At 38.7% G+C, this 19,257-nt stretch overlaps 1 protein-coding gene across 10 annotated transcripts in view; it reads right to left on the bottom strand.

Annotated features, from left to right (window-relative positions):
- Positions 1 to 1,935: 1,935 nt before the first annotated feature.
- Positions 1,936 to 19,257, bottom strand: part of zfpm1 (zinc finger protein, FOG family member 1) — a 264,761-nt gene continuing 247,439 nt past the window's right edge. For 9 of the 10 annotated variants that reach the window (XM_068049279.1, XM_068049282.1, XM_068049284.1 and 6 more), the window contains 3 exons: positions 17,109 to 17,204; positions 11,105 to 11,248; positions 1,936 to 10,739 (listed from right to left, as the gene is read on the bottom strand). In XM_068049279.1, coding sequence (XP_067905380.1) covers positions 8,236 to 10,739; positions 11,105 to 11,248; positions 17,109 to 17,204 — 2,744 coding nt within the window. In that variant the 3' untranslated portion in view covers positions 1,936 to 8,235. The remainder of the gene's footprint in view (positions 10,740 to 11,104; positions 11,249 to 17,108; positions 17,205 to 19,257) is intronic. The other variant, XM_068049283.1, reaches the window with a different exon arrangement.

The raw sequence follows: 19,257 nt of genomic DNA on the forward strand, positions 1-19,257 counted from the left end.
TACTGTTGCCCGTTCCTATGCACATTGCCCTACAATCTAATGAAAGGGAAGCATCAAAATAAGGCATTAAAATAAAAAAGCAAGATACTGCAGATGCTGGAAATCTGAAATAATACCCCAAAATGCTGGTATTAGTCAGCAGGTCTGGCAGCATCTGCGGAGAGAAAAAGAGAGTTAACCTTTCAGGTCGATGACCTGTCATCAGACTTTGCACTTCTGACAGAAGGTCATCGACCTGAAATGTTAACTCTGTTTCTCTCGTCAGATGCTGTCAGACCTGCTGAGCATTTCCAGCATTTTTGGTTTTTATTTAAGGCAATAAATGTCCTGTTACTTTCTTGTCTTGCTTTCTACCCCTCTTTTTCTGTTAAATTGGAATCTGTGAAAGTAATACCAAAATCCTAGTGAAGACGACCAAATGAATGACTGTAACAGATTCATAATTTTAAAAACACAGAAGGGAACCCAAGATTATTTTGAATTGAATGAACAATCGGTGAGATCTGCAAAATTAGATTGGGTGGGCCTCTAGCCCTACATGATTTAATACACTTTTGCTGCCAAGAAAGTTAGTTTGCCAAAAATCTTCCCGCTTGAACAACAAACTAAATAATTACAACTGCAAATCTGTCACCCGAAAACAATATTTTATACAGCAGTTAATTTATAAACCGAGTAGACTGTCTTTGGCCAATTCCATAACTGCTCAATAAGTACAATTATATAACTGCCTTATTACAAGTGAGAGAAAGGGATAGCAACAAAATTGAAACAAACAGGGATTAATCAGCATTATTTACATTAAAACAGTGACTAACAGGTATTATATCAGATAATTTATCCAAGGTCTACTGTAAGTTTATAAATCTAAAGGTTCTCAAAAACTGACGGGACAAAAAGGCAAATGACCTGATTTACATAGTTATTTCAATGAAGGCCAAAATCTGTGGTGTTATGACCAAGGCTGGAGGAGTGCACTGTCTTTCTTGAGTACCACTTCTCCATGGGTCACAACATATATTTAAATGTTTTACTCGATTACTAATAAAGCTAATTATATACTCTATTTAGAGTCAGAGAGTTATACAGCACAGAAACAGGACCTGCAGCCCATCGTGTCCGTGCCAGCCATTAAGCACCTATCCATTCTAATCCCATTTTCCAGCACTTGGCCCGTAGTCTTGTATGCTATGACGGTTCAAGTGCTCACCTAAATACTTCTAAATGTTGTGAGGGTTCCTGCCTCTACCACCCCTTCAGGCAGTGTGCTACAGATTCCAACCACCCTCTGGGTGAAAAAGATTTTCCTCAAATCCCCTCTAAACCTCCTGCCCCTTATCTTAAATCTAAGCCCACTAGTTATTGACACCTCCGCTAAGCGAAAACGTTTCTTCCTATCTACCCTATCAATGCCCCTCACAATTTTGTATACCTCAATCAGGTCCCCTCTCAGCCTTCTCTGCTCCAAGGAAAACAACCCCAGCCTATCCAGTCTCTCTTCATAGCTGAAATGCTCTAGCCCAGGCAACGTCCTGGTGAATCCCCTCTGCACCCTCTCCAGTGCAATCACATCCTTCTTATAGTGTGGTGACCAGAACTGTACACAGTACTCCAGCTGTGGCCGAACTAGCATTTTATACAGCTCTATCATAACCTCCCTGCTCTTATATTCTATGCTTCAGCTAATAAAGGCAAGTATCCCATATGCCTACCTAACCACCTTATCTACCTGTGCTGCTGCCTTCAGTGATCTATGGACAAGTACACCAAGGTCCCTCTGACTCCTTACTTCCTAGGGTCCAACCATCCATTGTATATTGTATATTTCTATTTCAGAATAAAATCCACCAACCAGGTTTCTTAAATAAACAACAAAGTGTTTAATTTATTGTAAAACAAGACTTCTTTAATGAAGATGCAAAGCTCATTAACAGGTTGAAATATGAAAGTTCCCTTCTAAATTAACCCAACACACATGCACAGACACACACCGGTTAAAGAAAAAATATAGAAGTTTTCTCTGCAGAGATCTCTTTACAAAAAAGAAAAAAATACTCTGGTCAAATACTTGTTTATTCTTGAAGGAAAAGGATAAGTTATGGTATTTTCCAAGTTGGTCCTTTATTCTGGAATCCAAATACACATAGACAGCTGCACTGGGATCTTCTTGGAGCAGTTCCCTTCAGGCAACGTCGAGGATTAGTCAGACAGACTTTTCGGGAGAAATGCGGCATCAGTTTCTCTATTTGCCACACTAGATTCTCAGGGTTTCTCAAAGAGGTGGAAAACCGATGAGCTGGTGGCTTCTCTCTTAGCAGGCTTACCCCAACTGAATCAAAACAATATCCGAAACGAAACTAACTCTTGACCACCACAAATCTTGACATGTTACTTCTCGGTAAACAACTCCCCTAGGAAGAAGGCTCCTGCTGTTTACTTAGCTGAAGACATATGACTTACAGTGAGCGTGTTTTTAAACAAAGTCCTTCCAGTGACCTTTTTAAAAAAATAAATCACTGTCCAGTATCTATGGAATCTCTTCAGTCTTTCAAATCAATCTCAATTTTTAAACACGAGTCCTCAATAATATTAAAAATGGAAGCACTTTCATAACAGCGGTCACATGGATTTCATGGTAAAAATAACATGCTTAATTTTCTGAATTTGCAAGACCAGCCTTGCCGAATGTCTCTCAATTCTTTTTGACCAGTGAATGGATTCGGACTATTTAAGCAAGCAGGTTGGTCCCCATGTTGGATTGCAAAGATCTCAAATGTTTTCTATTAGGGAGCAGTCTGCTTGCTACCATTAAATCCTCCCCTACATAGACCATGGCCAGGATTTTTGCCTGGAGGCACATTCTGTGTGAGGAGGGGGATGTTTTACAGCCTGATTGACAGGTTGCAGGCCTGCCAGGCAGGAAAGCTTATAGCACAAGGCTGCATCTGAGGGGAGCATGTGGGTCTATTGTGGGGGAGGGAGGGGGGCGTACGATCAGGGGCTGGGTGTGGGTCAGTAGTGGGAGATAGTGAGGGAATGGGAGACATAGCAGGGGGATGCAGTCCCAACCAAACAGTGGGGGGTTGGGGGTGCGGAAGGTGTCTGATAGTGGCAGTCGGAGAGAATGGAGAGCACATAGAGGTTGGAAGGGTCCGATGGTGGGGGGAACATTTTACTGGGTATATTGCTGAACTGGGAGGTAACACAAGCAGTGTCATAAAGAAACTTACCTCATGGATTCAGCCCTTCTTGCCTCCTTTAACCTGTTCCCAATGACTGGGAAACACAGCTGACATGAGTTAAAAATAGAATGACTAAAATGCAGGCATACAACTCATTATAATATTTAAATGACCAATCTGCCTCCAGAAAGCGGATTAGTTGTTGGCCACTTGTCCCACCTCCGCTAAAATCAGAAGTGGATGGGTTTGAGGTGGGTTGGGTTCTTGTTTCAAGTTTTTGAATTTCAACCTCCAATCCAACTCCAAGTCACCTGTTTTTGGGAGTTAAAATTCAGTCCTTTGTCCTCAAGGAATTCTAATTGCATAAATATTTGTGCCATTTGTGTCTGTGCGGAGAGCCCCTTGCCTCAAAGAAATGAGTTTGAATTGTCAGACATTCTAAGAGTGGTGCTTCTGCAGGCCCAATATGTGTTAATTGCATTAACCAGTAACCTCCTGCTTAATTAGCATTTTCCAATAGAATCCTAAGGACCTAATTTAAACCATGTGTTAGCCGCACAGAGAATACATTCTCATGTGCAAATATTATTTCTGACTTTTGTATTGTTAAGCTATTGTTCCTATAATATACACTGTCCTACATAATAAATGTTATCACATGACTCTATATACATGGCTATTCATCTTTCTGAGCAACAAATGCCCATAATTACCATCTCCCTTTCTCATTTCTGTCTTTTGAGTTCTTCTTTCTGTATTGTGGGCAGGGCCTGGAATCTGTTTATTGGAATTTCCTAAATCACTTCTTTAGCATTCTTGACTATCTTTCAATCTTTTTTCTACCTTTATCCAACCAATATCCCTCTTTTGGGTTTGCACTGGTCTCATCTTGGTGACTCTGTACGTAGAGATATTGGTCCCCATCCCCAATTCCTGTTGACTCGCCCTTGGCGTTCACTACGAGACCAACCACCTCAATCACCTGATGAGTGCTGTGCTGCTTTAACCTCAGTAATCTCAATAAAGTTATTTACTCTCATGAGTTTCTCCATATTTCTCTCTTTCCTGCAACCAGACAATTTTAACAGATGCTCCTTCAATAATTAAATTTTGCTTTCTTGTGCATAAACATACAGCAAGGGGAACTCAAAGTCTACAAACTTCATCCTACAAATGAATCCAACAGTTCAGATAGCTGAACAAATGCTGGCGGGACTTTATAACCTGTCTCAATTAGGACCAATCCACAATGGATGCCGTTTTCATAAGAATAAGTGAAACGCTGTAGATACAAAAAGATAAAGGATGCGTAATTCTCTACTTCATAGCATACATACAAACTAATTTTCATAATTTATGCGTTAGCAAGAAAGTATTCTCAGTTTACTTGCAATAAAGAAGTTAACACTCTGCACAGAACCAAAACTCAATTCTTTGACTTGACAAACTATTATCCCTACAAATTTAATTTAAACTATGTAGGAGTAACTTTTGAAATTAGCTGGGAAAATAAACAGTGAAAGCTGCTGGGAAAATTGATATTTTGTATATTGTTTGAATCACTGACATTCAAAATATGGCTCATCTTTTGTTGGAGAACCCTTTTAAAATTGAAATAGTATATTTCAACTGCAGTCAATACCAAGTCATTATCCTATATTGCAGGGAAACTTCAATATATGTTGATCAATTAGTTACTCATCTTTTTCCCCACATCAGGAAACTTTAAAGTTCACCAATGCTTCAACACGTACTGACATCTTTACAGCGCATAAATTAATGTCAGATACATCACTGTCTTATTAATGTTGTAAAATTTAAAAGTGTCAATCCATTAGCAGAAACTGGCTTCTAATTAGAAATCCAGTTAAAACAATATTTTTAAATTTCTCTACCCACATCGCCACACAAAAAAAGATACTACTGTTGTTCCTTGTCTAGATAATGTCCTTTTACAATGGCTGTATGTGAAACCAACTCTGATCAGTTTCTAGAAGATGCAAGTATTGTGAACAAATTCAAAGTAGTAGTACATTGTCATTTCCTCCATGTTCAAAGTACACCACCGTAAACTAACTTATCCAGTCCAATATGCAAATAGAACATAACAGACACAACAGAGGGCATACTACAAAGGTTGGGACCGTGGAAATGTCCAGCTTCATAGATAAGATGCACTCACTGTGGTTCTGCCTCTGCATGCAAAATAGAAATGACTTTCAAATTCAGAGAGAAATATGTTATACTAAAGAACTCACACTGACAAGAAAGGCATAGTAGTGCTTCAGATGTCCAACAGGACAATTTATTAGCATGCATAGCTCAAACTAGTGTGTAGTGGGTCAATTCCCAATTGGAAATTAAGAATGACATTCAATTTAACAACATGATCAGTCTCAGAAATGGTTAAATCACCAAAGGCAGCCTTCAACTGAGAGTTGAAAGTTATTGGTCACTATAGTAGGCAAATTCAGAGAGGTATAAAAGTGCTGAATTGAAACATAAATATCCTGTAAATAGCTTCTAAACTACATCATTCAGCAGAATTTATACATGACAGTGCAAAAAGTGTAAAAATGGACTTATTAAATTGAACATCCATTAGCACTGCTTTGTAGAGACAGACATATCAAGATTTATTCCACAGATCATCATAGTAAACACTGCTCTACAATATAAATAAATTAACAGCACCTTTTCTAAAAGTAAAAAATCTTGTATTTCATAAAGTCTTAGAAAGACACACGTGCAACCAAAGCCTAGCTTTTCCAATTACATAGGAACAATCATGCAAACAACAAGAGTTTCAGAGACCATATGCCTTTTGTTTGATCCAACTTCATTTAAATGTCATTGCTTTCATAAATCTTTATAAAATATTTGCAGTCTACAAACTGTATAGTTACCAGATGTATTTTATTGAATTTAGTGATGTAACAATCTTCTGGATGAATAAAGTCTGAATGATGTTTAAAATTATACCACAACATACCTCCAAAAAGACTACCAAGGCATTGTCGGTAACAGTCTACAAGTGTAATATCTGGTCAGTAACATGTTTTGACCCAAAGTAAAGTAAATCTGCCTGGGAGGATAGCAGATGCTTGCGCGGTACCACTGTATTTTTGGTCCAAATGCCACTTTTGCCTGTCATTTTCCATCAATCGAGGAAAAATGAGTTTGTTTAGTTCCAAACAGGGCATGACACTCATTGGTGGGGTGTGGGGATAGAAAGAGGGAAGAGGTGAAGAGAGAAATTACGGTTATGAGCTAATGCTAGCACAGGCACGATGGGCCAAATTGTGTCATTCTGTGCTCTATTTTCCATGTTGTTTATTCAAATTGAACTGGCCCAGTCAGATTGATGGCTATCTCTTCCTCCTTCCAACCTGCTTTCCTCCCACCCAAATTTAAAAATGTTAAGAAATTTTTAACTCACACGAATGCCACTGAACAAAGTAAGTCGTTGCTTTCTTCTAACATTACACCCTTTAGATGAGCAACATAAAACACAATAATGATCAAGTTATTCATGAAAAACACCACATTGATAAAGATTAGGAATCATTTACATTAAAAGCACCAAGACACCATTCCATTCATTAAGCACACTTAATGTGCATTATAGCAATAAGCTTTGTCTAGAAATAATAAAATGCAAAGAAAAGGCAATTAATCCCAGGATGCATTGGACCTACAGATCTTGTACAATGAAACAGTTCAAATTAAATTCTTTTTCATAGAATTTACTAGCTAATTTGAGTCCTGTTTTGGTAAACTAAGCCCTAAAATAAAAAATGCTGTTGTCAGCGCATTTTTGCATTAGCACTGGCTTTTCATGTAAACTCTGATAATAAATACAACACTAATAAATATAAATTAGAGACATTACTACAGTTGAATTGAAAGTACTGAAATGAAGGCTGACAGGTTTAGCATGCATGATCTAAACAATTAGCAAGAGTATCAGTAAATCTACACAATCTAGTTTTAAACTACTCTGTCCCCTAGTGATCACTTTTCAATATTTCAGTAGTATTCAACTGTCAGTACTTGTTTCATAAAAATTGCTAGAAAATGTGTGACTATTTCAATATTTTGTTTGGAATCATTTCCAATAGTTTTGACTAGAGTTATAAATACTGAATTTATAAGTCTAAGTTCTGACCAATCTGCCAATCAAAGCCATGCCTGCCATTGAATTACAATACATCCAACAGCCAAAAAAGGTTTGAAATTCATGGCGTGTTGGCTATTTTTAATGGCATGGGATGTCCTGAAGATTAAAAACATTGACAAAGTTATATTCCATTAAAAATTCCTTCAGAAGAGGGAAATTTAACTAGGACATATGTGGTTAGAGGATTTAACATGAGTTTCTTCAAAGAACAGATTTGTGGGGTACTTCAACTTTAACTAACCCTAAACATTTCCTTCCTCGTTTCAAAATCTGCAGGCTATTCTCCCAAGTAGAAGGCAAATGTAGGTGCCAGATTGTCAAAAAGTGATGGAAGTTCAATACTTGTGTTGTCATAAACTCACCAAAAGATTAAGCATGGGATATTCCAAAAATGTTTCTGAAGAAAACCAGCAAATAATTAATTTGGTTTGGAAGATTATTATAAAAATATTTTATGTTATGCAGCTGGTAAACATGCCAATTAGCTCTTTCATATGGTTTCTTCAAAAAGGAGTATATTAAACCAGGCATGTAAACAGATGCGAAAGATTTAATTTCTATATATCATCCTCATTTAGTGCTTCAACTGAGGAAGCACATTCCTATAATGTACTTCATCAGCTAAGTGCAGGAGTTTGAAAATGACTCCAATTTAAGGAGATAGTTTGAAAAAAATAGTCTCTCCATCCTGGGCCATTTCAAACAACTTACTAAGATTGAAATGTGGCTAAATTTGAACACCAGAAACCAATGTTGTGTTTTCATGATTGTTTCTAAACTGTAGAGCAAGATGCACAAAAATATTGAGGTGTTAGGTAATTTGTGCCAAAAATCAGAGCAAACATTCATGATACAGCCTGTAGATGCAAGAACTTATTTAACATGTTCTGCAGTATGAGAAGAACAGTAATACTTCTTGTGAGCTATAAAAGTTGAAAGACTACTGAACTTAATGTTGCACAAGCGACAGTATCTGTGGTTTCCATTCTGCACAGGGCTTGGGAGTGACATGGCTGTCTGAACAGATTTGTCAACATTAATGGATGGGCTGAGGGATTTGAAGCCTGGATTCCTGGGGCTGTCAGGCACTGGTAATATTTTCAGAGCAACATTAGGGGAGGGTGTCAGTAAAGGTTTAGGTGAGATGTTCTGCAAAGGACTTTCAATTGAAGACTGGGAAGAGACAGATTCTCTTTGATCTTTGGCATTCGGGATATTCTTCTGTATTTGTGCAGCTGACTTGAGAGATGGAGCAGGAACTCTTGAATTCTGAAGACTGGTTTCAGAAACACTGTTTGTCATGAGTTTACCTTGTGATGAAATATCCTGCATTATACCTTCTGTTGTGTGCCCAGTTGAAAGCTGCTTGGCCAACAGCAAATCATGAACATTCTTAAAATGCTCAATAAGGTCTCCTTCAATTGGTCCATTAAGTGGACAATAAGGACAGATAACGGAATGAGTGCGCTGAGGTGCTGAGAAGGTCTTACCATGCGGGGACAACTGAGGCCCATCCTGCAAAACATCTGAACTGCAGTGATACATTCCTGGAGAGCTGTTTGGAGTAATACAGCCATGTACTACATTTGGACTTTCTGGAATACATTTAGTGCTAATATCTTTTTTCTTCAATTCCTCTGTTTGTATGTGAGGGTCTGTAATTTCCATCCTATTTTTCTTAGCTTTTATTGAAGAAGCCTGCATCTTTACTCTGGCAAGATGCTCCACTTTACTGTGAAGAGCGGTAGCAGAGCAGTAATACTTTTTGTGAGTAAGATAATTTTCTACATTGTTAAAACTAATTTTGCAGGAGGTACATTCATGATAATCTGTTGAAAAGTGAGCGGCTGGAAGCAAAGGGGCAACATGAATTGACGGTTCTTCCTGAATACGAGGCTTTTTGCTAAGATCAATTGGTCCATCAACATCTGAACTTGAACCTGGTGATAATGCTGTGCTGGACTGAGTTGTTACCATGTAACCTGTTGAAAGAGAATCAGTTGACCTTGAAGAAAGTGAGACAGCCTCTTGTTTTATTTTCAAAGCTTCTGGATTATTAGGTAGCCCAGCACTTTGAAGGATGGCAGCTGAAGGACTATGAACAGATAATTCACTTGGGGAAGGTGGAGGAGGAGGCTGATGGCCAGTACCATGAATCTCATACAGCTTTCTACGTTTACGTGTACGTACACTTTGCTGAAGAAATGCCACTTTTCCTCCATTTGGCCTCCGAAGAGGAGGGTCATGTCTTGAAGCACAATATAAACGCTTGTGGACAACATAGGTTTCATGTCGGGTAAACCTTATGTTGCAGGCTTCACAAACAGTTTTTGAAGGGTCATCATCAAAATCTTCAACAGAGTTGCTTGGACTTCGGCTCCCTTCACTAATTCTGCTAAGGCTTTCCCCCTCCGATGAGGTATCCTTCATGGCACTGTCCTCAGTTTTGATTTCTGGTGGTTTACTCTCAGTGTTCGCTATCCGTAGGTCTCTTTCAGTGTCAGTCTGTGAGGAAGAAGCATGCTGATTTTCTGCTACAGAAGCTGGACTATGAGATACTTGTTCAGTTTTGTTTCTGGGTGCAGAATCCTTCACCGTCTCATCAACAGTAGGGTTCTCTGCCTGCTGATGCCTGCTAGAACAATAGAGTCGTTTGTGTGCCAAGTAGTTGTTGATATTATTGAATGTAATGTCACATTCATAGCATGTTGCTCCTTTTTGAATGGGAGCTCCTGCATAAAGAAGTGGATAGTTGTTGACCCCTTGCTTTAGTCTGCTGTGGACCAGCTCAGACATTTTGGCTAAAATTTCTGAAGCTTGCGGAAATGTGGAAGTTTCATGACTGAACATATATGGTACTAAAACAGTTTCTTCTGGCATATTTGAACCTGTCCCACTGTGGACTGGGCTTGAGGATGGTGTTGGGCTTGAACACTCAGACTTCACTTTTACTACAAGTGTGCTTCTTGCTGGTGAAACACTGGAGGAATGGTCAGGAGTGGGATTTGTCGGACTCTCCTCCATTGTCGGACCCTCATCCATAGTCCTATCACCTTCAGATTGCAAATTGAGAGGTTCCTCTTTGACTTTCACCATTATGTTAAATTCTTCAGGAACTTCTCTACTTAAAGCTGGAGATCCCCTGTTATCCTTGTCCTTTGTTTCCTCCATATGGTGCCGTGATTCATTGCCTTGATGAATCTCCACGTGCTTAGCTAACTCAGCAGCATTTCTTAGCTTCTCATGGCATTGATTGCACTGCAATGTATCTTGTACAACATGCAATGAAATATGTTGCTGCAAGCTTGATTCAGAGTCCCCAACATATTCACATTGGTTACACTTCAGAGTCAGGAAAGGATTTGCAAGTTTCACACCTGTGATGAACAGATTATAAACAAAAAAAAACAAATATTATCAATAAAAATTGAATAGATCCAGCATTATTTTCAGCTTTAGTCTTTTAAACAAAATTTTTCAGTGTCATTAATTCTATACAGCTGACCTGGAAATGTTGCTAAAACCTGGTGCTATCTGCCTCATTGGTAACAAATTGCATAACCTTCTGAATATTAAAATATGAATATCTTGCATAATTTAAAAAATTGCTTTACAAAATTGTCATTTAGTAGGTAATGCAATAAATAAGGAACAGAGCTATCACAATGCAAACTTTTCCCATTTCAAGCTTACACTAAAATAACAGAATGTGGAATGTTTCTAGCATGCGTTTCTTGCTTACCTGTTAGAGGAAGGACAGGTAGACCTGTTCCTGGGGAGTATGAGTCACCCTTTGAACCTGGCTGGCAGACCATATGATTGCTAAGTAGATGACTGTACAGGATATCTTTTGTGGTGGAGACAAATCCACAGCCATGACAAACACCTATGGCAAATCACACAACAGTTTTAGAGCTATGTCCTTTTAAATCCACACTACCGCTCTCAATTTTACTTACAAGATGCAAGTTCTGTACTCTTGTCTTACTCTTAACATTTTAGAACCAGTACATCCCTTGCTTAAAAATTAAGTTTACTCATCTTTTTCAAAGGGAATTTCGTCGGAACACCAGTAGGTTATTCAGCCCCTCAGGCCTATTCTGCCACTAAATTAAATCATGGCTGATATGTACCTCAATCCCATTAACCCACCTTTGGGAACACCATTTAACATATTCCGCCAATTAGAGAATTCACTCTATCGCTACTATCTTCTACCTCCCAACTAATTACCGACCCAGATCACAATGTTACTTCCAATTCTATGCTCTTACATTTTTCAAAACTCTCTCTTATGCAGAACCTTACCAAATGCCTTCCAGGTCCATATAGGCAAGATCATAATCACTCCCCTAACCACCAAACGCGTGATCACCTCAAAAATTGTCAGCTAGATTTGTTTTCGTCTCGTATAACACTGATGGAACAGACTAGAGCCTGCAATGCTGATTTCGGTAATTGTATCTGGTCAATGGCTTGTGTCGTGCAGTCCTGTTCCCTGTCACAGTTCTAACTAATTTTAGTCTTATGTGCCAAATAACTTGTACAAAATCTAAAAGATAGTTTAAAATACTATTGTTCAGCAACCTCTCCATAAAACTAAGCAGAAAACTAAGAAGGGAAAGAGTGTGGGGAAGTATCTACTGAACACAATAATACCTAGACTTAATTCTGCTGTCACTGATTTCGACAGCCATTTGCAACAGAGGGCAATGACAGGATTCGAATTTAGTGGATAAATTCTGGAGATGTTAAAAACAGGACTCTGGAGAGTGGTAAGAAAATTTTAAAGTAGGTGCGCTTATCGAAGCAAAAAGTAAAAAAAATCTGCAAAACTTTAGCATAGTTTTTGTATTATCGGTAATAACAAAGGGATATACAAACTACAGCTTCCAATGTACAGGCACGTGCAGTTAATATGAAAACTCAAACATGGGTCAAGGATTTCCAGTAAAATAACTTGGTATTGCCACACATGTTCATATTAACACATATGGGAACTAATTTCTCCAAGCAAATCTCCTAGAAAAGACAAAAATGTGCATCATGACAAATGTGGAATCAAATGTGCTACAATAATGTTCATGCTGTCTGATTCTGGGGATGAATTATAAATGTGTTCAAAAGCACTTAAACCATTGAATATTATGTTAACCAGCACAGGCAAAACAGACCAGATGGCCTCATTCTATGCTTTAAGTCTCTATGAATTCTAGTTACATTTGGAAACACACAAAATCCTAACTAGAAGCTTTGTTTCATCTTTAATTGTACACCTTCTCCACTTGTCCTTATTGACCTGAGAGTATGAATTACAGGCCCTTCTACGATTGCCAGTGGTAGTGAGTGTCATTTCAACTCTTGGAGGCATTGTTTTACTGTTGAGTGCATGATAAAGGTAAGCAGGATGGCTCATGGAAACGGTGTCATTTCCTGGGATTAAATGCCCTACAGAGAACAAGTCATCATGACAACGACTGATGGATTTGTGTATCACACATCTCTGGGGAAGGAATCTACCAGATTATGGAGAGGCAGATTACTTGTTATAATACCAATAAGTTTCTTCAAAGTCAGTATTCATTCAGGGTTCTTGGCACAATAGAGATTTAAAAACAATATGGTGCCTTTAAACTGGGAGGTGGCATTACAGTAATATTTCACTTTCAATTTGTGTTCAATGGAAAGAGTAGAGAAATCTGGAATATACTCTCCCAAAATATTTATCTTTAACATGACAATGTATTAAGATCATGTTACAAATATCATATTTGAACGATTAAGGCAGGAATCAAGTCAAACATTTTGGGATGGCCGGAAACAAATGTACTGACTGGAGCTCTCCAGAAAACCATTTGTATTAACAGTAGATATGATTTAATGCCTTCAGACAAAGGTAGATTGAGAACACACATACAGCCGAGGGTCTCTGTAATATTGCCAGAATAAATAGCAAATTCAAAGCAGTTTTTTTCCTATAGACTTGTTCAATTCTTGACTAGATTGTAAGGGGCAGAGTACAATTTATGTGCAATTAACAAAAAAGCATCAATTATAGGAGAAAAACCTTCCAGTGACAGTGCTATCTTTTTAATTAGATTATACATTTTGACATGCAGAACCCATTACATTCACACAGTATATCTACTGTATAGGAAAAAGGAATAAAAAACAAGATTAATATAAATATGTAAAAATCAAGCTGTCAGTAATACATTGCTGCATTTGACAATTACCAAACTGCTCGAATTACTTCTCAACTGCAGTGAGAAAAGTTTGATATAGGTATATAAAGAGTAAACGTCTGCTCGGTTCAGGGATTGGGAACCAGGAAAAGTGTACACTTTAAATGTACTGAGCAATATTAAGGCCTTCAAATTATTTTGAAACATTGGTTTTTAAAAACACAGTTCTGCTGGATTTAATTCAAAGACGACCAATCGCAGTATTCAAATACAGTATCGCTTCTGACTCTTGAACCCAGTTGATTCCAATCAAAGGGAGCTAGAGATAAATACATAGCATCAGTCAGGTAAGGAATTTTCCAGTCCCAGATGTTTCCTGACTTTGAACAATGATTAGAAAAGGCACAATGGAAGCTATGGAGCTCAACTGTGGACATCATTGGGGATGCAGCTCTGTAGGATCTATCTTTAGCTCCACAGAGCTAGATTACAAATATACTGGTTGTTTCATTTCTTTTTGTTCTTTCAGACTTTCTTTTTCACAGTCGTCCTATTATTTCTTTCCTTCCCATCCCCAACATTGCGCTGAGTGTCTTTGTTTAGTACACTCAGCAGCCCCTATGCCTGTATGTATTGTACAATGAAGTTCTGTCAGGAGCGGCTCAGTGGTAACACTCTCACCTGAGTCAGATGGTTGTGGGTTCAAGTCTCACTCCAGAAACTTGTGCACCATGTCTAGGCTGACACTCCACTACCATACTGAGGGAGTATTGCAGTGCCGAAGGTGCCGTCTTTCGGGTGAGATGTTAAACCGAGGCCATGTCAGCCCTCTCAAATGGGTGTATAAGATCCCATGGCACTATTCAAAGAGCAGCATGGGAGTTCCTTCCAGTGTACTGGCCAATATGTATCCTTCAACCAACATCACTAAAAATGAGATTACCTGGTCATTATCACATCACTGTTTCTGGGAGCTCGCTGTGTGCAAATTGGTTGCCACCTTTCCTACATTACAACAGTGACTATTTTTCAAAAGTACATCACTGTTTCTAATGTCTGGAGATCATGGAAGGCATTATAAAAATGCCTGCCTGTCTGAACTTGATGCACATAACACGCATACACAAGATGTTACTGACCGCTCTGATATCCAATGCATATGAGCTGATGAACAAATAGAATGGTTGCTGACACTGGCACCTTTCTTTTGGATGTAAGAAACACAGAATTTAAGTCATGCACCTGCTATTTCAAACTGTCTAAATTTGATTGCTCGAACCATTTTAATCCTAAGAATGAAAGAATTGCACTAATAGGTCAGGGAGTAAAAATATAAAGATTACTGTCCTCACTAGAAAAGAGCCTAAACTTGAAATCTATAAAACAGAGGGTCACAATCAGTCTGAAAACAGACAAACTATATTGACACCAATGATGTTCTCCAAATCTAATGTCAACTGAAGCTATCCCCTTCATTATTTGGCTAGTCAAATGGTTATTGAAGGGATCCATGTGGCATTATTAAAAAAGTAACACTTTAAAATGGGTAAAAATAGCAGATACCTTGGATGCATTTAAGTGCAAGCACATAGCATGCAGTTTTTAAACCCCATGATTTCCCCTTTCCTTTACGATACCTTACAAACTAATGCTTCAAGCGTATCAGCCTGGCTGTGGGGTTGCACTTTTGCCCCCGAGTCAGAAGACTGTGGGCTCAAGCACAGAATCTGGACTGACATCTAAGTACCAAAGCAATGCTGTATTGTTGAAGATGCCCACTTCTGCATGAGGCTTTAAACTGAGACCCTGTCTGCCCTCTTGGGTGGATGTAAAAGATTCCAGGGCACTACTGATACAAAAACAGCTGAGGTTTGTTAATCTCCTGACCAACATTTATTTCACCACCACCCCCCGCCCCACCCCAAACAACAGCTCCAAAATAAGACAAATTAGTCAGTCAATTATCTCATGACTGTCTGTGGGAGCTTGCCATGTGCAAATTAGCTAATGTACTTACTTAATAAAATAATCTAACATGACTAAAGTTCAAAATTAATTCATTTGCTGTAAAGCACCTTGAAATATCTTGCGGATGTGAAAGATGCTATAGAATTAAGTTCTTTCATTCTTTATTTAATAATGTTGAATTGTCAGCTACTTGCTGTATGGATGAGAGGTGGGAATTAGTAACCTTTTTCTGAGTGGCACGGGCAGCAATAATTTGTTTGCTAAAATTACAAAAGTTTGGCACTTGTAGAAATTAACAGAGATTGCGTGGAAGAATGAATTGCTTGAAGGAACTATTTTTGGTGTAACTATAAGCATTTAGTTATTTGGTAAACTACTCAAAGTGAAACTTAAGTGCAATTTTAAAATTTAGGTTAAAACTTAAAAATTCAACAAAATTGTTTTGTTCTACATTTCTACAACTAAGACTAAAAAGAACACATTCTGCATTACTAAAGTAGGCAGCATCTGAAGTGGGACATGCGAAACAGATTGTATTTAGTGCTTGCATAAAAGACCACTTTAACCTCCATATTTACTCTGGGCTGGTCTGAAGCAGAGCTAAGAATGTGACAGTAATCAAGATAACCTAAAAAGAGGTCTTTTGCTTGGGTAGTCTGGTGACCAATATAGTTCACATTATACCTTTACTGTTACTGATTTACATCTCCACACCCCTGTGCTTATCAAGCAATACATTGTTTGAGAAAGTACATTAAATGGCCTTCATTATTTTCCACTGATTCATGTCTTTGTTAATCAAACAAATGAAAAAATTACACTGGAAGAAAAATACAAAAGAAAATTGATTTTAGATGGAGATTTCATTTTAATAGAATTATTTTTTCCAAAACAGAAATGTTCCAGATAGAGATATTTTAAACCATATAAAAATAAATACCACTGGAATAATGAAAGCTTTCAAGAAAACTGGACAAGAGCCCAAAGTGCAAGTAAGGTTATAACTTTGCCAATTTAGTTGAGCTTAGAGGTATGGCTTGGGCCTGTCTGGACGAACAAGCAATAAATAAATTACTTGCCTCTGAATCAGAACATCTGGGTTTTAATCTCATGGCTGTCTGATATTTAAAGATGGCAGTCTCAGCCAGCTGAACTCTGATTACTAACTGAAACATCACACTGAAGTATATGTTTCCATTTTGTGTAGATAGAAAGCTACTAATAGTCTGGAATAGGCAATCAATTTTACATCTTCCACTGGATACTCAGGAAGAGGCACTGATGGGTGACGAAGTGCATGTAGCCAGACCTAACCATTGTCCCTTCTTAGGATATGTGGTGGCCAGCAGTTTTAAAGAGGAAGAAAAAATGCTTAAGTTTCAACTAAGCATTTGAATTATTTATTTGATATTACTACTGCCCAGTTAATTCAAATGAATTAAACAATGCATGGCATTTTGAAGAAGATTTATATGAATTGAACAGCACCTTATATTTTGAATAGGATTCATCACTGCACACAATAACACGAGAGAAAGTAATACATTACACATGGGGAATCTACAATTACACATGGATTGAAGAGTAAATTACCATTCAGGGTGTCCATGTGTACTTTCAGGTGTCGCTCACAGTTTGCCTTTGTTGTGAATGCCGACAGGCAGATTAAACACACAAATGGCCTTTCACCTGAGCAATAAGAGAACAAACATCAGTCTGAAAACCAAAGACAATGGCCTGCAATTTATAGTGCCACCGCTGCAATTGGCGGTGGACGTTAAACAATGGCGGTCCTCCCGTACGGGCCACGTCGTGGAGCTGCCGCAATATTAAACGCGGTGGCTCATTTAAATAGCCAGAGTGGAGCGCCCATCCCGATGACATGGAGGAGATGGGTGGTTCATCCCCGGCAATGACGTCAGCCACCTTTGTGCAGGCGCCAATGCCATCTTTAAAGGGCTCTGAGCCCTACATTTCAATTTAAATATTTAAAGAGATAGCGATTTTAAAAGATTAATAAATTGATCCTGACCCCCTCTCACCCCCCACCCCATAACCATAGGATTAATTACCTGTCCTCTCCCACCCCCACCCAAAACACCTAGCTTGTGCACCTGACCTTCCCCCCCCCACAAAGTTCACAAACTTTAAACTTTACCCCTTCCCACCATCTCCTACACCAATGAAATGACTCCGACACTGCTCCCCACCACCCCCAACCCCAACGCTGAAAAACCTACCCCTGGATGGGGATCTGAAGGCGTGGAAGTGCCAACCACCGGTACCAATATCGCTCCGGGACAGACGGCGGGAGCGGGAAGGTAATTTATTCATCGTTTAAATTATTTTACATATCTAAATTTGGCTCCCATCACCGAGCGGTGGAGTGGGGGGGGGGGGGGGGAGCCACCACGATGTCTCACCACTGCTGGCAATATCGAGCTGGACCTTCCCAGCGTTGAGGCCTGTGGTGGACATCTGCCGGAGGCATTTTCTGGCCCCTTCCCCGCGCGCTCCCACCCACACCCCGCCCCCCCACCCCACCAACCCCCCACGACCCCTAACATCAGGGGTCTGTAAAATTCAGCCCGATGACAATGACAAAATTGCAAGATATAATTTTGAAAGAAAGTGAATGTGGAATAACTGTATCCATCTCTGCATTTTTGTTTATTTACAGAAAATATGCAAGGTCAGTAAATGTTGATCAGCCACAACTTGAATATTTAATTCAGTTCAAGCTGAATTTGTGCAGCCTAAACCAGAGTGCAATTAATTACACACCATTTAAAATTATTTTCTTTTAAAATCTCCTTTCTTGCCCTGTGATGGTATCGGATGTTAATTCCATTACGTTCATGAACATATTTATCCCCCACAATACAATCTCACAATTGCAACAATTTGTAGCTGCTGCTTTGGACATCTTTCCCTCAGTGCTCTTTTAATTTGTCCATGACACACATTCCTCTACTGGTACCTTTTATTCTTTCTGGTTAGATACAGCTACATGTACTCGTCCCCATTTTATCTTGAATTGTTTTAATTGGTGTCTCAGATGCCAAGAAAAAATTTCAATTCCATGAATAAAGATGCAAGCAAAAACCAAAACCCAAAAGTGAATTTCACCAATGTGTAACAATGTGTAGCTTTTGACATTAATAAAATCTTGATCAAGCACTTCTCAAGATCTCAGCAGGTTATTATATGCAGGCATGGAATGATATAGAAGTAACCCCCGAAGTTCTATTGAAACACAGAGCTAGAAAAAAATGAATACTTTATATGGCTCAGGTAACATTTTTCTATCTAAGTGTGTTGGCCAGTTTTCTTCATTCCATCGTAGGACTCACTTTTCCAGCCCAAATAAGGATTTCCTATCAGACTGAACAAATGGTCTGATTTAAGAAGTGGGGCTTCGACTCTTGACTCACTTCCTCCTCCCCAGAAAAAAGACTTAAAAGCTACAAATGAGAAATATGCACAAAACATTCACAGAGCAGTGAAGGTGGTAGTTCTAGAAATCGTTTAGAAAGCAGTTCTGTTTTCAGAACTGTACACAAAGACAAAAAAATTCAACAGATTAAGGCAAGGTGTATTCTCAGCTTGGTTTTCTTTGCATGCAAAATGCATATTACGCCATTTATTCTGGACAGTCTGTCCAAAAGCTAAATCACTACTTTAACCCACCTAAAATGTAAACTTTAACCTCATACTAGCTTTGAAAAACTGCTTGAGAATT

This window comes from Heterodontus francisci, chromosome 17 (genome assembly GCF_036365525.1).
Source record: "Heterodontus francisci isolate sHetFra1 chromosome 17, sHetFra1.hap1, whole genome shotgun sequence".
Classification (NCBI taxonomy): Eukaryota; Metazoa; Chordata; class Chondrichthyes; order Heterodontiformes; family Heterodontidae; genus Heterodontus; species Heterodontus francisci.